The sequence below is a fragment of the Colobus angolensis genome, unplaced genomic scaffold (genome assembly GCF_000951035.1).
Source record: "Colobus angolensis palliatus isolate OR3802 unplaced genomic scaffold, Cang.pa_1.0 Scaffold148, whole genome shotgun sequence".
Taxonomy (NCBI): domain Eukaryota; kingdom Metazoa; phylum Chordata; class Mammalia; order Primates; family Cercopithecidae; genus Colobus; species Colobus angolensis.
The window spans coordinates 53,772-73,540 of NW_012114577.1; the positions used below are offsets into that span (position 1 = coordinate 53,772).

Consider the following 19,769-nt stretch of genomic DNA (forward strand, 5'->3'; position numbering starts at 1 on the left):
TCTGACCTGCAAAAAATTTTGGTGTATCTTCTAAGCTTTTCACTCTTAGTTGAGGAAATATTACCTTTACATTTAAGTTTTATTTCTGAGCTCATTTCTTGCTTCTCCCCCTGATTTATTCTAAGAATCTCTGTCTTTTGTTCTCATTTTCTTAACCTTGTTAATTGTTTTCCTTTACAAGTCTGTGGCCTTCTACATGCCCAGCATTCAACTTGGGGCCCTGGGATGAATGATGAACCCATGGCTCTTACCCACAGGGAGCTTACCTCAGTTGAGTGGACACAGCACTTATCAGAATGATTGCCCTACAAGATGAAATTATTATTTGGGGCCTTTGAAGGAAAGGTTGGGTTTCAGAGAAGAATGGGGAAGTATGCATGGGCAAGAAGAACAGCATGAGAGAAGGCAACCAGGTTAGTCTGGCTGGCAGAGCTTAGCGTGCCTTTAGGGGAGTAGAGGGGATACAGCTGAACCATGGGCTTTGTGCCAGGTCATATGAAGGCAGAGTTTAGACTCTGCTCTATGGTGATTTTGTGTAGGAAAGTGACATAAAGAAGGCCCTTTTCTGGCTCATAGAAATAAGTTTGAAGGGAAAACATGAGAGAAGGAAGGAGCTCTAAGACTCAACTGTTCATTCCTTAAATCAATCAATACTACCTGCCTGTCATGTGCCAGATACTCTGCCAGGGACTCTAGGACCAGCAGCAAGCAAGACATCATCATCCTGCTCTTATGGGGCTTAAACTCCCGTATATGATGGTGGTAGCAGCAGCTGTATGTGCAATATACACCTCATGGCACTTACATTCTAGCATTCAGGGACTGTGGTCAGTGTGTAAACAAATGTTCAGTGCCCTAGTCAATTCCTGTGTCCTTAAAGGAATATTCCCTTTGTCCTTACAGGTTAGCCCAGTTGCTCCTGTGACCCCTCTCCCCACTTTTTTTAGAATCCCTATTAAATTTTGGATTTGCCCATTGATACAGCTGGAAGATTCAGAGTTTCTGTTTGATAAATCCACTTTGGGACTTGACATACTGGAAGCAACACTTTGAAATGACCAGACAAGGGAGGTAGCCTGTGGAACTATGTAGACAAAGCTCATTCTTTGGTCATAACTTGAAATCAGTTCACAACTTCTCAAGTTTGATCCCTGGGGGAGACACAGGCCCTAGCACAATTCTGACTGAGGTGCAGAAACTGGGAGAGCCCTTTCCAGGAAGCTTCCCTTTGTGTACTGTCTGTGTTCACGGCTCTAACCAGTGATCTTGTTTCCCCCACCCCTCTTGCCAGGAATCTTACATCCTTTCTGCAGAACTTGGAGAAAAGTGTGAAGACATAGGCAAGAAGCTATTGTACTTGGAAGAGCAACTTCACACAGCAATTCACAGTCACGATGAAGATCTCATTCATATCCTTTTCATCTTGCAGATTAAGCAAGACAAAGTTATTTTATAAAAGAAAGTCTTTAAAGGGTAATTATGCCTCAGAAGATGGCAACAAATAGATGCTGCTGTTATTTATAGTGCAGAGCACCTCAGATCTCTGAGATTATCAGGTATGAAATATTTTCTCTCTAGTTTTCAGTAAGCAATTCAGTATTTTTTTTCTTTTCTTTTCTTTTTCTTTTTTTTTGAGATAGAGTCTCGCTTTTGATGCCCAGACTGGAGTGCAATAGTGTGATCTCAGCTCACTGCAACCTCCACCTCCTGGGTTCAAGCGATTCTCCTGCCTCAGCCTCCTGAGTAGCTGGGATTACAGGCGCCTGCCAGCATGCCCAGCTAATTTTTTTGTATTTTTAGTAGAGACGGGGTTTCACCATGTTTGACAGGCTGATCTAGAACTCCTGACCTCAAGTCATCCACCCGCCTTGGCCTCCTAAAGTGCTGGGATTACAGGCTTGAGCCACCACATCTGGCCGCAATTCAGTATTTTTAATTGCTAAACCCAACCGCTAACAATTAAGTTCAGACATGCACACAAGGAAGCCAAAGCAAAATGCAGTTTCCAGTGGGTGTAAAGCTGGCTCTGTGTGGCCCTGGTGGAAGAAAACAGTTGACTGGCTCATTTTCCTATGAGCTTTTTCAATACCAAGTGTCCTAAATCCACCTCTGAGTTTCTTTATCTAGCAACTCTACCTAGTAATGGGCAGTAAGTAACAAAACAAACAGGACTTTGGATTATTTCCTTTCAACTTCTAACCATGTACACATGGTTGAACTCAGTCAGTTTAGTCCTTTCTGGTTCCCAGTGATAGAATTTCTTGCACCAGACTTAACATCCTTGGTGTTAACCTATAAACACCTTCCTCAAAACTAGCTGCTAGTGAGTAAGATGGCTTGAGAACATACTGGCTTAGGTATACATCCATATGAAGCACTCCGTTCTATCTTGATCTGTAGACACAGTTTGTCACCAGTTCTGCTGAGAGCAAATGAATGGGTACACAGTGGGTGAAGGGATATGCAGCCCTATATCCTTTCAGTTATTTAATCACAAGTTGACACTTCTGTAGCCAAAAACACTTCCCTATTCATCTTTCTATTCAGTAGAATGTCTTTTATTAGATGCATTTGTGAGAAATTTAGCTATTTTGGTCTTTGCTTGTCATTGCTGTCTTACTTTTTAGAATTCCAGTTTTTACCATACTTTATGGGCTGTGTGTGTGTGTGTGTGTGTGTGTGTGTAAGTAGCTTTGAATGGCCAAGGATTAATCTCAGTCACAAATACTCAGATCTGTGACAATGATAGATCCAATGCTACGCTTCCTTCCTTGCTATAACTTTATATTTTTGACCTTGTTTATTAAGCTGAGCAGAAAATTTATTCAACTTAATCAGCAACGATTTTCACATTGCTTTAGGTAAATTTTGAAAAGCAGATACTCTGTTCTTCATAATTTCCTGCCTCTTAAGAATCTTGTATTTAAGCTATTATCAGAAAGTTTCCCAAAGAAACATAGAAACATAGAATAAGGATGGTGTTTTTATTTATTCCATGTTCATGGGGTCACAAATCTTTGAGCACATCTAAGGTGGTATGGCTCCCAGCAAATGGGCAGATGATGGGACACAGAGGAGCAACCCACTGCAGAGAGTCAGTGGAGAGGAAGGAGTTCCTGTTCCCCAGCCCAGCAAATGGGCAGTTCCTGAGTGGGAGGTACCTCTGTCTTCAGGTAGCAGTTCTAAGGGCTGCAGTCAGGGTTCTGTGCTGGTCTCTTGTTGTGAAATTTTCTAAAAAGTTAGTTTGATTCTGGGGAATTGGATCGTATTTTTACTAGAGCTGGGAGGCAGGTCTAGCAGAGACCCCTGAGAATAAAAGGGGTTAAGCAGTGTTTAAACAAGATCCTTTTAGTTTTTCCACAGCTGATCCAAGCCAGATTTAGTAGCAGTGGGATCATGGATAAGTGATAATGCCTCTTTAAGCATTAGGGTTCCCATCTGTAACGTCAGGATAACATACACCTCTAAGGTTTTTATGGGGGTTCAATAAGGCCATATTCACAATGTACGTTTAACGTAGCCATGGGTAAGTGCATGATTTTAGGTAGAAAAGTGTTATTCAAGTCCATTTGTCTCACAGTTCTTAGTAAGTTAGTCACAAGCTCCAAGAACATCCCATTTATGCACAAAAAGTTTCAAGGTAGATTGATTCAACTATTTTGTAATAAACACTTAAAGGAATCAATCAGTAGCTCCACAATAGCTTAGATGAAAAGTCATTTAATTCTAATAAAACGTCTATAAATAGATAGGGATTATTATCCCTACTTGACAGTTGAAGAAAAACAAGACTTGACAGTCGAAAAATAAGAACGACTTGGCTGGCACAAGGTCATTTCTGATGAGTAGCAGAACTTTCCAGCCACAAGCCCCATGGTCCTATTTGGCCCATCAGAAAGTAGCTATTGCCTGTACGTAAATGGACAGGTCTGTTCCATGGAACAAACAATTACTTTAAAATTTTAAGCTATAATAAAAGTATGTAACTGATGTTACGTTTTTTGAGAATTTCGCTGATCTCTGCTGTGATAAGCAGAGAAGCACTGGTTTAGATACCGAAGTCAGCTCTCTCCCTCCCTCCAATAAAATCTACACAATGATATGGAGTTCAATCCAGACTTTTCTTCAAATTCCAGTCTTTTGTTCTGTCACTGATTGAGAATAAATACACAGAAGGTGTCTTTGAATTCATACAAAGAGGCACTTAAATTTGAGTGGAACATTACACCCTAAGATAGAAAGACATGTTTACAAGGCTCTACGGAGGCTCCCCTACACAAACAAAAGCCGTTGTTTCAAATTAGAGCTTCTCTAGAGATTCAGAGAGGCTGCCAGAATCCTACAGCTAAACTCTGACTGGTTTATATTTCCATGTTTGATCAAAGATACAATGCTGAGTGTGGCTGAAAGAAACAGCTTGTTGTCAGCGATACAGAAGGATTGCACAGTGAGTGCAGTATTTTGTTTGATTCCATTAAGCACGCTGCCAGAGCCTACTGTGCATGTGAGGTAGAGGGTACCCAATTAATCTAAGTCCACATTGGAATGTGATTAATGTAAGCCCACATTGGACGTCCACGTCTGAGAGACTCAAGCCACAGATGTTACCATGGATGTTTATTCTTTGTGTGGAAAACACTTACTTTTTGTATAAACTATATGTGTGCATAAGGACTATTAGTGTGGCATCAACAGAGGCTAGGGGTGGGCAGTGAGACTGAGTTTCCAAATAGGTCCTTGTGGCCTCCTAATTTAATATCCATGTTATGGGCAGCCTACTGGGTGTCTCCTACTTTTATCAAGAAGACACTGATTGACAAATCCAAGGAGGGAGAAGAAACAGCCCATGCCTCTTCATCGTCCTGACAGGCTCACCAAATTACATGTAGCATGACCAAATAACAACACAAACCCATCAGCTACTGTGGCAGTGAGTGTCTGAAAACAGTCTGCACCACTAATTGGGAGAGCTGGCGGTGGAGAGGTGGCTCACGCCTAGTGCCTGAGAAGGGGACAGGAGGTGTGACTTCACAGCCAGTCAAGCTGGGACTTCCAGGAGCAGTAGCGTGAATCTCTAGTGCATTTTCACAGTCATCTGGGGTCCTAATTAGCAGTTATGTTTTGAAAAACATTTTGATTGTGTGCAATGTCTCCTCCATGCTCAAAATGTTGTAACCAAAAGCCTTCCAAATTAAGGTGGATTTTTAAGCAGGAATTTTCTCATTTTCTTTCTCCTTCAATTTCTACAACACACTTTCAAAGGAAAAGAAGTACACTTGTGATATGTACATTTTTGGCATATTTCAAAGCCCTCAGGGCAGCTCTGCCTGCCCCTCAGTCATAGACGACGTAGAGACACTCTGGTTCTATTTGCAGTTGTATTTACATTCATGTCTGGGAAGCCCTTGTGGAATTCTATTTCTCTGCTTATCTGGAGTGCATGGTGCCCAATTGATTAGTTTTGGTGGTGCTCGATGGCATGCTCTAAATACATCCAGGCTTGTGCGCAAGCACCACAGCTCTGTAGGACCCTGGTTTAGTTCAACTTTCAAATTTTTAGCTTGAACAGACCAAGGTAACAGGAATTATGGGAAATTGTCCTGCCTCCTTGGAGATGTTTTCCACTTCTAGAGCTGAGGGGCTGGAAGAGGGATCATGTGGATCATGGAGCTCCACTCACATAGTTTATAGATAAAAAAAATCCAGAGCCTGGCCGGGTGTGGTGGCTTACACCTTAATCCCAGCACTTTGGGAGGCTGAGATGGGTGGATTGCTTGAGACCAGGAGTTCAAGACCAGCCTAGGCAGCATGGCAAAACCCTATCTCTATTAAAAATACAAAAATTAACTGGGCGTGATGGTGCGCACCTGTAGTCCCAGCTACTCCAGAGGCATGAAAATTGCTTGAACCCAGGAGGTGGAGGTCGCAGTGAGCTGAGATTGCACACCACTACACTCCACCCTGAGCAACAAAGTAAGACACTGCCAAAGAAGGAGGGTGGGAAGGAAGGAAGGAAAGAGGGAGAGAAGAGGGAGAGAGAGAGAGAGAACAGGAAGGAAGGAAGCAAGGAAGGAAGGGAGGGAGGGAGGAAGGAAGGAAGGGAAGGAAGGAAGGAAGGAAGGAGAAAGAAAGAAAAAGAAAGGAGAAAGAAAAGAAAGGAAGAAAAAGAAAGAAAGAAAAGAAAGAGAAAGGAGGGAGGGAAGGAGGGGAAAGGAAAGGAAAAGGAAAAGAGGAAAGAAAAGGGGAGAGAAGGGAGAGGGAAAGGAGAAGGAAGGGAAGAGAAGGGAAGGGAGAAGAGACAAGGGAAAGGAGAAGGGAAGGGAAGGGAAAAGGGAAAGAAGGGAAGGGAGAAAAAGGGAAGAAAAGAAGGAAAGGAAAGAAAAGAAAGAAAAGAAAGAAAACCCAGAGCCTAAGATGGCAGTATCTAAAGCTTTGTGGGTGGTGGGCTGGTGCAGATATAGTAGTCACAGTTCTTTCCTTAGGCTCTCACTTGGCTTTGAAACCGGACAAGGAAGAGTTGGAGCCCCACAGTGAGTGGGGAAGGGCAAGGGTGTAGACACAGGGCTATCCTGCTTCTGGCTAAGCACGAGGTGGGCTTGGCACAAGGTAGGCAACACAGAGTTTCCGTGTACAAGTATCAAATTCTTTGAATCAAGTCTTGGGTATAGTCAAGGTTTTCCTCTTTTCTCTTAAAAGACTGCGATCCTCATGGCTTTTCCATGAGGATCTCCAGTACTAAATTCTCCAGCACTATGGGCTGTAGTGGCTACCCAGGAAGGAATGGTGGTAAGAAGAAATAATGTAGCATAGGAGCAGCACTTTCAAATGATAAGAGGGTCCCTTACCCGAAATGCTTGGGACTAGAAGTGTTTTGAAGTTCTGATTTTTTCAGATGGTGGAATATTTGCATTATACTTACCAGTTGAGCACACCAAATCCAAAAATCCAAAATCTGAAATGTTCCAATGAGCATTTCCTTTGAACATCACGTCAGTGCTCAGAAGGTTTTGGATTTTAGAGCGTTTCAAATTTTGGATTTGGGGATTTGGGATGCTCAACTTGTACTATTGTTTCTTTTTGAATCAAACTAGGTCAGATGAACCGAAGACCTAAATTTGACTAAGCCATTGAAATGCTCACTTGGACATTTCATTGACAGTAAGACACTCAATTGTTTTCTTATAAATACAGAAGACTCCAGCTAAAGAATTCCAGAATCTTTTGCAAATGGTGCCCCAAATCACAATATTGCCTTATCATCTATTCCTGAATGCAGGTGTCCTGCTGTCTTACTCCTTTACTATTGCAAACACAGACATTTTTAACAAGTTACATACTTACCTGCCGTGTGGATAGTCTATTCCAGGGAGGTAAAGAATGGGCTTGGGTTCCAAAGGTGTTTTAAAGATGTTAGGATGTTCATCCCTGTGACATTGTTATAAAGAATCTGCTAATTTTCTTAGATACCACAGGTACTTGGTGACATATCTATTATGGGGGGCAGATACATAGCAACTCAGGTCCCTAAGGCACAGGCCTTATAAGAATTATTCTGCTTTTTTGAGGCCTATTCTTGCAGTCAGGTGCAGTTTGCACCTCTGTTCTAGTTTTGGGATTTGCCTAAAATTTCAATAGTTTTGGAATTTGCCTAAAATTTCAATTTGCCTAAAATTCCAATTGTTTTTCAGTTCTTTGACAACAATTAAGGTCAAGGTCAAGTGTCTCAATGGGCTTCAACTATGAGCTTATTGGATTAGTGATCAGAAAATCTGATTATAGCTACTACTTAGCCTTAAGATCTTGCTTAGATATATCAAATGAGATAGCTTATTTTTCTGTAAGTCAGTGAGAAAATGTTGCAAAATATTTTTAAACAATATATGGTTCAATATGAATGCCAGACTTTTATCTATTTTCTACTTAGCATCTTCTCTTGGCTAATAAGCTTGTCCAACTTATCCTGTCTAAAATCCAATTCCTTCCCTCCTCTACCAAAAACACCAAACGCTCATTCCTAGTCCTCTCCTTCTTAATAAAATACAGATGTGTTTTGTGTTTTTCTAATTATTTGCTCAGATAAAAAAATCAGGGAGTCCTTCTTGATGGCTTTTCCATTTTCCATGTCCCACATCCAGTCTATCACCCCATATGCTCGATTGTATCTGCAAAACACATCCAGAATCTAGCCACCTCTACTACCTCCACTGCCACTACCCTGGTCAAGCCATGATTGTTTCTTGCCTGAACGATTGCAGTGGTTTCCTAACTGGTCACTCTGTGCTTCTGCCCTTACCCCCTTTAATCCATTTTCAGTACAGCAGCCAAACTGATGATGTCACCCCTCTGCTTGAGGTCCTCCCACAGCTCCTCCCATCTCACTGTGAACACAGCACAGCTGGACATACTATCAACATGGCGCCTGTTTACTGTCTGCTGCTCTCGTAGGTATTTATGCCATCCATGATAGCAGTGACTTTGATTCACTCCTGTACTGCTGTGTCCATAACATTTGTTAGCACACAGTGGAAACTCAGGAAACATTTGCATGTTTGAATGAATGAAAGAAAGAATGAGGGTCTCCCTCTGCACTTTCATTTCTCCCAACTGCTTAACAGGGAAATGTTTCCAGTGGTTTATTTTATAAACATATTGATTTAAATATGAAAGCAATACATTTCCATGGTGAATATCACAGAAGTATGGAAAATAAAAAAGCTGTTTCCCTCCCAGTGCCTCTACCTGGAGATCACTACTTTGTCCTCCTGAAGCCCTTTTCTAGACCTATAAATGGCTTATCTCAATAGTCTTTGTTTGCAAAATTAGGATCATTCCATACAAATTATTCTCGAATGTGCTTTTCCCCACCCCATTGTGCATTTTTCCCTAGGCACTCTTTCATTTCAGTACATCCAAAATGCTTTGTAACTCACACTTTGTAAGGAATCATAGAGGCAGGTTGGTTAGAGAGAAGTACTTTGCAAATAAAATATGATTTTAATTATTATTTTAATGATTATGACCCCCGCAGGCTCATTAAATGAAGTTTCTAGGATTTCTGATGTCCAGCCCTGCTTTGACAGAGCCTAAGGTATTTGTTACATCTGTTATATTAAGAAATAAACTTTAAATCTCATGACGACTCACAAAAGACACTATACTCTCACAAGGAAAAAAATATTTCTTTGAACCCTAACCCTGTGAGGAAGGTACGAGATTCAGTATTTTACAAGTAGAATAATTAAGCGTTCAATGAGTTGCCAAGCTCACCATAGCTAGGGAGTTACCTCCTCAAATGCTGGTTTTCTGACCCCTATCTGTGTTAGTAATTGTTGTATGAGGGGCTGATGTGTTAATTTAGTTATAGACTAACTTCGTCTTTTGCTTTTGAAACTTCTCACTCCTTACTTTTAACCTTTTCAGTGTGTTCTGCCAGTGCCAGATGTTTTATGAGTTTTTAAAGAAACATCACATTTTGATTCACGTTCTCTCTCTAAAAACCTTTGTCATCATTTAGCACATTACAAATAGCGGCATGTAGTCCCAGGCTACATGTCAAAGGTAATTAAATCTCAGGAGTTTGTCAGGATTCATAAACTGCTTAAGTTCCGTGCCTGCTCTTCGTAGATGTAGCATAACTTTGTGATTAAATTCCAGTTTGGTATTCAGTCTGGGACCACTTACGCTTTTGCTTGTATGAAGTCGTATATGTTTTCACTAAAGATTAGCAGAGCTATGCAAGAAATGGAAGCAACCAAAGCCTCTTTAAAAAAAAGAAAAAGAAAAAGAAAAAGAAAGGCAAATATTGGATTCTTTCCTCCCTTGGACCCCCTCCTACCCACCTCCCATTTTCCTCAAGTTCAAATGCAAGGAGAGAACCCTAGTAGTAAATGCATATAAATTACACAAATGATAGAGTCTGGTGAAGCTTCAAGAAGGTGAAAAACTGCCAGAACTTTTCAGGGTGGTTCAGCACATTTGCTTAGAAGAGATTCGTTTGCATAATTCCCAGGATCCTCTGAAGTTCCTTGTTGAAAAAAGGAGGACGGGCATGGTGGCTCACGCCTGTAATCCCAGCACTTTGGGAAGCCGAGGCAGGCAGATTGCCTGAAGTCAGGGATTCGAGACCAGCGTGGTCAACCTGGTGAAACCCCATTTCTACTAAAAATACAAAAATTAGCATGGTGGCAGACATCTATAATCCCAGCTACTTGGGAGGCTGAGGCAGGAGAATCACTTGAACCCCGGAGACGGAGGTTGCAGTGAGCCGAGATCACACCATTGCACTCTAGCCTGGGCTACAAGTGCAAAACTCTGTCTCAAAAAAGAAAAAAAAAAAAAAAAGGAAAGAAAAAGAAAGGGAACGCTTTCCACAGTGGTTTGTAAGGGTGTCTTTTTCTCTTGTTCTTGCATTGACATTGCACTTTGGGAGAACCACATGGTAGTATAGGTGGTCTGTAAACAGTCAGACTCCCTTTCCCGAAGCTCTCCATTCCCTCCGTGTCTGATCTAGTACTATTGGAGTGGTCTGGCTTCATGTGATGACTTCAGCATATTTAGGTGGTGTCAACATATTTCTACTTTCCCCCTTGGTCCCTGTTGGATGAAAATGGATCAGTTTGCTTGTTAAACCCAACTCTCACCCTGCATTTGTCTTAGAGTTGTTCTGACTACAAGTGAAAAGGGAAAGGATGAACTGGATGATGTGTGGACAGAAAAACCACTGTTGGTTAAACATTCCCCTGCTTGAACACCCAGATGAGAACCCGTTTCTTAAGAGAACTACAGCCTTATCTATTACTGTTTGCTAAGTTCTCTATGATTGTTTTCTTCATGTGAGAAATAACTTTATAGGTTAGAAAACGAAGAGCCCAACAGCTTAAGGAAAAAAAAGAACCAACGAACCAACCAACCAAACCGGAGAAAGCAAACTCTCTGCCCTTTGATGGACTCTATCTAGTCTTGAGTGCCCTTCCTAGTCCCTGGGAATATACTAACAGATAACAGCAGGTTAGACCTGGAGGGGTTTCAAAGTCATCATCTTAAGAGAAAACTGAGGCTTTAACTGGTTTGCATAGGATGACAAGACTGGTTAATGGTGAACAGAGACCATGTTAATAACTGAGTCTGGTCCAGTATGCCTCTCCCGACTTATGGTGACCCCAAATCCTGTATTTCTCAAGGAGATTTTGATTTCAAGCATTCTACCCTTTCCACTGTCAAGAGTATTTGCATCTGACAGTTGCCCCGCCCCAACTTGGGGCTTAGCCGGAGTTATGGTCACGCCAACTGCATATCATTGAGCATCTAAGTTGGCCATCTGTCTCGGCTAAGAGCTGTCTCTTCCATTTCCTTTTTAAGACCTGACTTGAGATGGTCAGTACCTCAGGCATTGTAGAAATTGCAGTCATTCTTAAAAGAAAAAGTATAAAATTTATATTAATATTTAATTCATACAATTTGAAAGAACTTGAAACTGCAATTAGGTGGCAGTGCCCATCTGCTTCCAGTAGGCTCACGTGCTCTTCAATCCCTTGGGGGCTGCAGAGGGCCACCATCACCTTCGAATGTGCTCCTTAACAACGTGCCCACAGTCTCTCAAGGGGGAGCTCCAGATGGTGAAGGAAACTCTGCAGGCCATGATCCTGCAGCTCCAGCCGGCAAAGGAGGCAGGGGAAACAGAAGCTGCAGCTTCCTGCATGACAGCTGGTGTCCGGGAAGCAAAAGCCTGAGGAGAGACGGGATGAGAGGGGAGGTGGGCCACCATGTCAACAGTTTGGACCCGGGGGGCTGCTATCCCCTCCCCCTGCATAACTAATGTGCCTGAATTAATTATGGAGATACAGAACCTTGAGGTCTTTCAGTGGAAAGGTGGCTCATGTTCATTCTCATGAGTCTGAAACTGAGGAGTCTGCAAATTGGAATATGGAGAGAGAGATGGATTTGCTGAATTTCCTTCCAAATGTCACTCAAAAATTTCTCTTCCATGTCGTTCATGGGAATGTCTTGCACAGGATTTGAGAATATTTTCATCTCAGCCCCCATTAGAGAGAAGTTGGGGTGAATTCTGGAAAAATGTCTCTTTTCCCTGTAGCATTTGTCTTCTGCTGCAACTAAAACATTTCCTGATTCAAGATTCTATAAAAAGGGAACCAAGCATAAGACTCTGTCATCATACCTGTTACACGTTCCTACAGGTGCACGATCTAAGAGAACTAATTAACCTCAGAGTCTGGAATTAACAGCTTTTCACCTTACTTCTCCTGTGATCTAATATTATCTTAGAAACATTAATATGCAACTTACAAAAGATATTTTGGTAAGACAACAGCCTCTCAGTGGTATACCACCTTTCCATTTTCCTTTTGTGGCAATGATTGCACCTGAAGAAAGGATCCCTGAGAGTCTGTGTTTCATCAGGAAATTTATGAAATTTACCCATAGTGAGGCTGTGGATGGATCAGGGGAAACCTGTATAAAATGTTTGAGCCTGTTCTGTTTTCCCGTGGAACCTGTTTCACTCAATGCCAGGCAGTGCAGCATTTAGGAAAGCAGTGCAGTACTCAGTAAGGCAGTGCAGTACTCAGTAGCACAATACAGTACTCAGGCAGTGCAGTACTCAGTAAGGCAGTGCAGTACTCAGTAAGGCAGTGCAATACTCAGTAATAGTGCAGTACTCAGTAATACAGTACAATACTCAGTAAGGCAGTGAAGTACTCAGTAATACAATGCAGTACTCAGGCAGTGCAGTACTCAGGGAGTGCAATACTCAGTAAGGCAGTGCAGTACTCAGGAATACAGTGCAGTACTCAGTAAGGCAGTGCAATACTCAGTAATACAGTGCAGTACTCAGTAAGGCAGTGCAGTACTCAGTAAGGCAGTGCAAAACTCAGTAACACAGTGCAGTGCTCAGTAAGGCAGTGCAGTGCTCAGTAAGGCAGTGGAGTGCTCAGTAACACAGTGTAGTACTCAGTAGGACAGCACAGAACTGAATGACACAGGGCAGTTAGTACTCAGTACTATAAGTACTGAGTACTTATATAGGCAATGTAGTACTTAGTAAATCAGTGCAGTACTCAATAATGCAAGGGCACTTCAGGCTCCTGCTGGGCTGCTTCTTTGGCCCAGCTGGGACTCCTATTGAGACAGCTGCAAAACAGGCTGATTTCAATTAGGAAATTACTTCCCAAAGTGCACTGAGGAAGGTGGCCCCAAGAGATGCTCTCTAAACAAAGGAGTCCCCTCTCCAGTCAAGTACCTTTAATAAATACACCATACCATAATATCTGCTTGGAAAACCACAACGCGCATTAGCATATTAGTCTGTGAGAACTTATAGTAAGTAAACTCACTTGATTTTATCTAACCTCAACCTTTCCAAGCTTAATGGATCGTGAATTTTTTTCATGTAACTCCTATTCATATCCCACAGATCTAGTATTGTACAGCACTGCATTCTCTGAGGAAGTGCAAGTCCAAACTCTGATTTACATCACTGTAGAAACCACACTCACAGTTTTGCAGAGTGTTGAGCTTAATAACTACGTGCCACAGATCGGTAAATTTAATCCAGTGGTGGTTCTGTCTGTGCTTCTGTTCTCATACATGTGATTAGGGACAGTGATGTTCCTGCCTTCACTAGGATCCATGGATATGAGACCATTTTTGTTATTTCCTGAAGTCACACTGGCATTTCCAGAAGGCGTCTGGTGCTTTGCTCAGCCTTCCATGCTGTGCCACACTTCTGTCCTCAGTCAAGGAGATGGCCCTGCAGAAGCCAGCAATTGGCTGGGGTCCAGGAAACAAACCAAAAACACAATATGTGAATGTGCTGATTGTGTTCCCTATGGCTTCATCTTGAGCAAAATACACTCTACAGATTTTAATAATAAGTATAATTAGCTTGTTCCTGGACTTCATTTTTCAATGATGAACCAAATTCCTCAATTATTTATAATTGTGTCTAAAGAAAATTATGAACTGGTCGCATGGCACTTGGAGTCCTTGAATTAATTCCAGTGAAGCAAAACTTGGGAAGAGTCAGGATTGGCCACATTGCCAATAGCAAATTCCTACTTCGACATATGTCTTTTTAAAAAGCCTCCCAGACACAAGACATCTTAACCGTCACTAGCACAAGTGTTTTGTATTACACAGACACCATCATGAAATAATTCTGTGAGGTCACGCTGTATTTGGAAATTCTGCAAGTTAATAACTGCCTTGAATTATTTGAACCCCAAGTAAGGGTTCTTTGGTACCTCTAGTAGATAGTGTGTTCATTTCCCTGCTGCAAATTTTGAAGTATTTGGGCAGGTGAGTAATGTTTGAACCATGTACTATAACTCATCTGTTGTCTTGACTTGGTCTTAGAGTGTCATTCAGAAAGCCTGCTAAGGGCCAGAGTGCTTCTTCTGGCTACACCACCTCCTCAGGACAACCCCACTGTCTTAAGCCACTTTGACCCTGGGAGACACAGGATTTGTATCCTCAATCATACTATAGAGCAGTTTTTGTCAGGGGAACATAAAAATATCCAAGAGAAGTTAAGGCTTAGATTTAAAAGCATCAAAACAACAACAATAAAAATTTATGTTGGAGATAGCCAAGACCATAAGCAAAAGCACATATTGAAAATGATGAGTTAGAATCTGATGTGACTGGGATGTGGTGTGGGAGAATGTGTGATATTATACTGTTTGCCTTGCTGGAATGCTGGCTTTCAAATGGTCACCCATTTTTCTTTCACTGGCCTGAGTTAGGACATGCTGTCTATCACAACAGTCCCAGTTCCATCCAACTTTCTGAAATTTCTTTCTTTCTTTTTTTGAGATGGAGTCTCGCTCTGTCACGCAGGTTGGAGTGCAGTGGCCCCGCAATCTCGGCTCACTGCAACCTCCACCTCCTGGGTTCAAGCTATTCTCCTGCCTCAGCCTCCCACGTAGCTGGGATTACAGGCGCTTGCCACCAGGCCCGGCTGATTTTTGTATTTTTAGTAGAGACAAGGTTTCACCATGTTGGCCAGGAGGATCTCAAACTCCTGACCTCAGGTGATCCACCCACCTCGGCCTCCTAAAGTGCTGAGATTATAGGTGTGAGCCACTGCACCCGGCCAACTTTCTGAAATTTCAAAACTGAATTGATCCTTCTCCAAATTAGTGTGTAATATTGGAAATTTATCTTTCCCTGCAGTAAGACTGGTTTCCCCCACCCCAGAAACATGTAAGGGTTGGTACCATGCTAAGCCCTTTATAGTCATATCCTATAATCTCCATATCGACCTTCTAAGGATGGTGTTTGTAGATGGTGCAACTGAACCTTAAGAGGACTAATTCCCTTTTTCTAAGGCACAGAGCTGGTAAAATGGGGAGTAATAGTGAACCTAACAGTCACAGACAGGCAGCATGCTCTTAACTAGTGCTCTTCCTAACGTTCCTTTAATGTCCTTTTGAGATTTTGAGCCATGGAACTTACTTGTTCACCTGGTTAAGAACACATGGCCACTGTGGAAATCTTGGCTGGGGAGTCAAAGAAACTGAGCCTGAGGCAAATGAGGCTTCCCACACTGCCAGGGGAGCCTCACTGTGAAGTCTAGGCTCAGACAGGCTTCAACAAACATATTCACCCCACCATCATCCTAACCTAACCATTCCCCAGTCATCCCAGGAACAACCACTCACAGCCTGACACTGGGCAGATTTTCTTGAAGATCCTCAACCAATTGGTGTTTTCTAGAAGTGTTCCAGTATTATGAATTCTGTGTTGTGGAGAAAAGCAACCATGCATTTACTGGTCAAGGCCTTCTTGTATACGTAATTCAATACTTTTATTTTTAATATCCTCACCTTATCTGATCTTTGAGTTTTGTCATATAATTTATTGCTCCATTAAGGTTACTTTTTGTTATACAAAATAAAAGCTGATATCCAAGCCGTGGTGCACCTTGATGATTTTTTGTCCTTTGAAGTATGAATGATAGAAAAATGTATCAGGTTTATTCATCTCATCTTTCTGTTACAGGATGATTAATTGTACAATTACTTACATTATACAAAACATTTATAATAAAGCCATGCTTTAGAATTGCATATGTGTTTACTTCCAGATATCAGTAAATCACAAAATCATGAAATAGTCTATTCCCAGACTCCTAGATTAAGGAAATTGAAAATAACATTACCACTAAGAGTTGGGAACATGACAAAGACACCCTTAATACCACTGAAAATATTTTACTGGAGATATTGGCTAATTTAGTTAGGCAAGAAAAATATAGAAGGGTTACAATTTGGAAAAGAAAAAATAAAGCTTTAATAATCACAGATGATGTTATTGTAAGCTTGAAAACCTAAGAGAATCAGTAGAAAAACTTTCACACAATTAACACAGTCAAAATCAACACAACTAAAATCAACAGGCTTCATATGTGCAGACGATTGGAAGATCGAGTATAAGAAAAGACCCAATTTTCAGTAGCAACATAAAGCAAGAGAAAATGGCTAAGAATACATTTATATAAGAAATGCATAACCCTTAGATGAAGGAAATTTTAAGATGAAGGACATGAGACAAGAATTGAATACACGAAAAGACACGTTAAGCTTTTGGATAGGAAGGCATCATAAATTAAAAAATTTCCATCAGTCAATTTATAAATATTTCCCGATCCCAAATGGGAAAATAGATGTCTAGTTAGCCCCCATATGCATTCTCCCATTCATCCTTTTAGCCATTCTGTGTCTAGAAACTTAAACATGTGTGCAGAATTGCAGGTGTGCATTTGTAGCATTGTTTGGAAGGACAAAAATGAGAAACAATTGACATTTTCATTTGCATAAATTGGAAGCTGGTTAAATAAATTACTGTACATTCACAGTATGGAATGCTTTACAGTTGCTAAAAAAAATATTTATGTACATATGTGCTTGTCTCTGCAGAGCTATCACTGGAAAGGTATCCAGGCAACTTAGTGGAAAAAAATGGGAAGAAGGTTTACTTTTCTGCTCTATACTATTCTCTTAAACATTTGGTACTGTGTGCATATATTTACCTATTCAAAATAAAATCATTTCTTTAAGAAAAAAACATAATTAATGAGGCTGAGAGTAGGCCCTCAAGTAGGGCAGGGCACACAGGCTGTTGAATGGTTGCCCAGGTCTCCTTGCTGCTCATGCAGGATTCATCTGCTCTTTATTTACCTACTGTGTGCCCAGCACTGTGCTAGGGTATGCACCTGATATTGGTGATAAAAAGGCAAGTATGACCTATGGCTTAATGTGATCAGATGATTTTAAGATGAGAAGGAAATTGATGTGGTTAGGCTTTGTGTCCCCACCCAAATCTACCTTGAATTATAATCCTCATAATCTCCATAATCTCCATGTGTCAAGTGAAAGACCAGGTGGAGGTAATTGAATCATGGGGGCAGTTTCCCCAATGCTCTTCTCATGATAGTGAGTTCTGATAAGATTTGATGGTTTTATAAGGGGCTCTTCCCCCTTCACACAGCACTTCTCCTTCTTGCCGCCTTGTGAAGAAGGTGCTTTGTTTCCCCTTTGCCTTCCACCATTGTAAGTTTCCTGAGGCCTCCCCAGCCACGCTGAACTTTGAGTCAATTAAACCTCTTTCCTTTATAAATTACCCAGTCTTGGGAAGTTCTTTATGGCAGTATGAAAATGGACTAATACAGAAATGAATGACAATCATTAAAACTTTTATCACTTTAAAGACAAGAGATCGATTTTGTTCTCACCATTTTCTCGAACAACTACATCTGGGGGTTTAGTACTAAAAATTCAGCACTCTCTGAAACCCATGTTCTCTCCCTTCTGGGTTAGGGAATAACATCAAGTCTCCTTCCTTTGAGCCCTGGATCAAAGAGACCTGAGAGGTGATTGATTGTGTAGGCAGAATGGAGACTTGGGAAACGGAGTCACATTCTGCCCTTCATTGTCCCCCAGGAACTATTTATGCGCTCATTGTTTTATCCAATTTTAGGTGTGCTTTTAAATGTACATATCACATACACTCTTCCACTGTGGAAGACACAATCACAAACACCAGCATGAAGAACAGCCCAGTTGACCTCCCTCATCTTTACAATAGGACAAAACAGCTTCTTGAATCCATTGGAAACAGAACCTTTACTACAGAGATGAGACCTTTTCCCATTGTCTATTTATTCATTCACTCAAGAAACACTGGACTCCTACTCTAGAAATTGCCCTTCCTATAGTGGAATGAATTCAAGCTACAGAGGTTAAAAGGCTTAGTGAAAATTATCCAGCAAGCAATGAGAATTTTGAATGTCAACTCCAGGGACTCTTGGTTTTAAATCCATGCAATAAATCATTAAACGACACACAAACAGACACACACACATCAGCTTAATTAATGTTGAGCAACAGTTTTTTTTTATGATTTCTTATTTGATTTTTATTTGCGATAAGAAAATGTAAAATAATCATTTTTAAAGATTCATGCATAGCCCACTGCTCTAATTTTTCCAGCCCTTGTTCATACAAAACTATATTTTCAACAAACTATAGCCAGCACATTTTTATTCTTCTTTTGTGTTTAATATTATGGTATTTTCTATTTTGCTATATAATCGTTATAATCACTGTTTTATGGCCACATAATATTCTATCAAATTGATCTACCAAACTTGGCTATTCCCACATAATTGGACATTAAATCCTTCTGATATTTTGTTGTTACAGGTAATGCTGCTATAACTTCATGTGTATAGCTTTTCCTTTCCTTTAAATTATGTGCTGTGAAGAGATTCCCAGGAGTGAAACTACTAAAAGATAAGAAAGAGTGGTATAGTTGAGATGAAATTAGCATTAGGAACAGAATTGAACACAATGACTAGCCCAGCAAGGGCCCATTCCTCTGCAGGGAGAATTCTCAACCAGATATTGACTGGTTTAACTGATTTTGTGGTGTTCCTGCTCATCATGAATATATCCACAATAACCACATCAGGTGAGTCACTGTTGGATAGTTCTTAACATTTACAATGAGCAATGCCAATCCTGCAGCTGTATCTTATTGATCTCCTTCGATACTACTCTTGTTGGTCCGTGCTCCTCCTATTTTGTCTACAGATAAAAAGTGTCGAGTCATGGAAGAATCCAGGATTTAAAGATTAGAGGTGTGGACTAAAGCTGTCTTCTACTTAGCACTTGTATGATTTTAAGCTGATTATTTACCTTGCTGATCCTGCAAAATGAAGCCTGGCTTTCACGGTTGTGGAAAAACTCAAAAGAGTCAATACATGTGAAAATATTTTTTTAAAAAAAGCAACATATACATACATCCTTCAAAAATTTTTAAAAAATTTCTGCTATATAGAGAGAACAGAACCAATCTAAAGCAGGACGTAACCCAGTCAAGTGAGAACACTGTACTCAACCTAGAAAAAGTGACTCTCAAGAGGTACCTGGTAATTCAGGTAGATTTCTTAATATAAAAAGGAATATTTTCAATTTCTGATTCTGTAGACCTGCCTTCCTCAATCTTCAGGATGGTCTCAGACACTTGGGAGAACGTGAATGCTTGAGATGCAAAGTGCTTCTATTTAACTTCTATTTAATCTGCTCAGCTCAGCAACACTGAGGGTAAATACTCAAAAACATCCAAGGGTTTGTCTAGAACAACCTCCCCAATTTGGAGAATTGCACACCAGCCAGAGCTTGCTTGGGATGGCCTTAGCCACAGTCCTCCTTCCACTGCCTGGCCCCTGCCTGTTTCACATCCTCCGCTCC

General features: G+C 41.0%; 1 protein-coding gene across 1 annotated transcript in view; it reads left to right on the forward strand.

The window, feature by feature from the left end:
- The window catches only part of LOC105507309 (disrupted in schizophrenia 1 protein-like), a gene marked incomplete at its 5' end in the record, with an annotated part of 32,559 nt that extends 16,479 nt beyond the window's left edge, over window positions 1-16,080 (forward strand). Inside the window, 2 exons of the mRNA XM_011935751.1 lie at window positions 1,292-1,409; window positions 11,590-16,080. Coding sequence (XP_011791141.1) covers window positions 1,292-1,409; window positions 11,590-11,729 — 258 coding nt within the window. The remainder of the gene's footprint in view (window positions 1-1,291; window positions 1,410-11,589) is intronic.
- Between the last annotated feature and the right edge of the window lie 3,689 nt (window positions 16,081-19,769).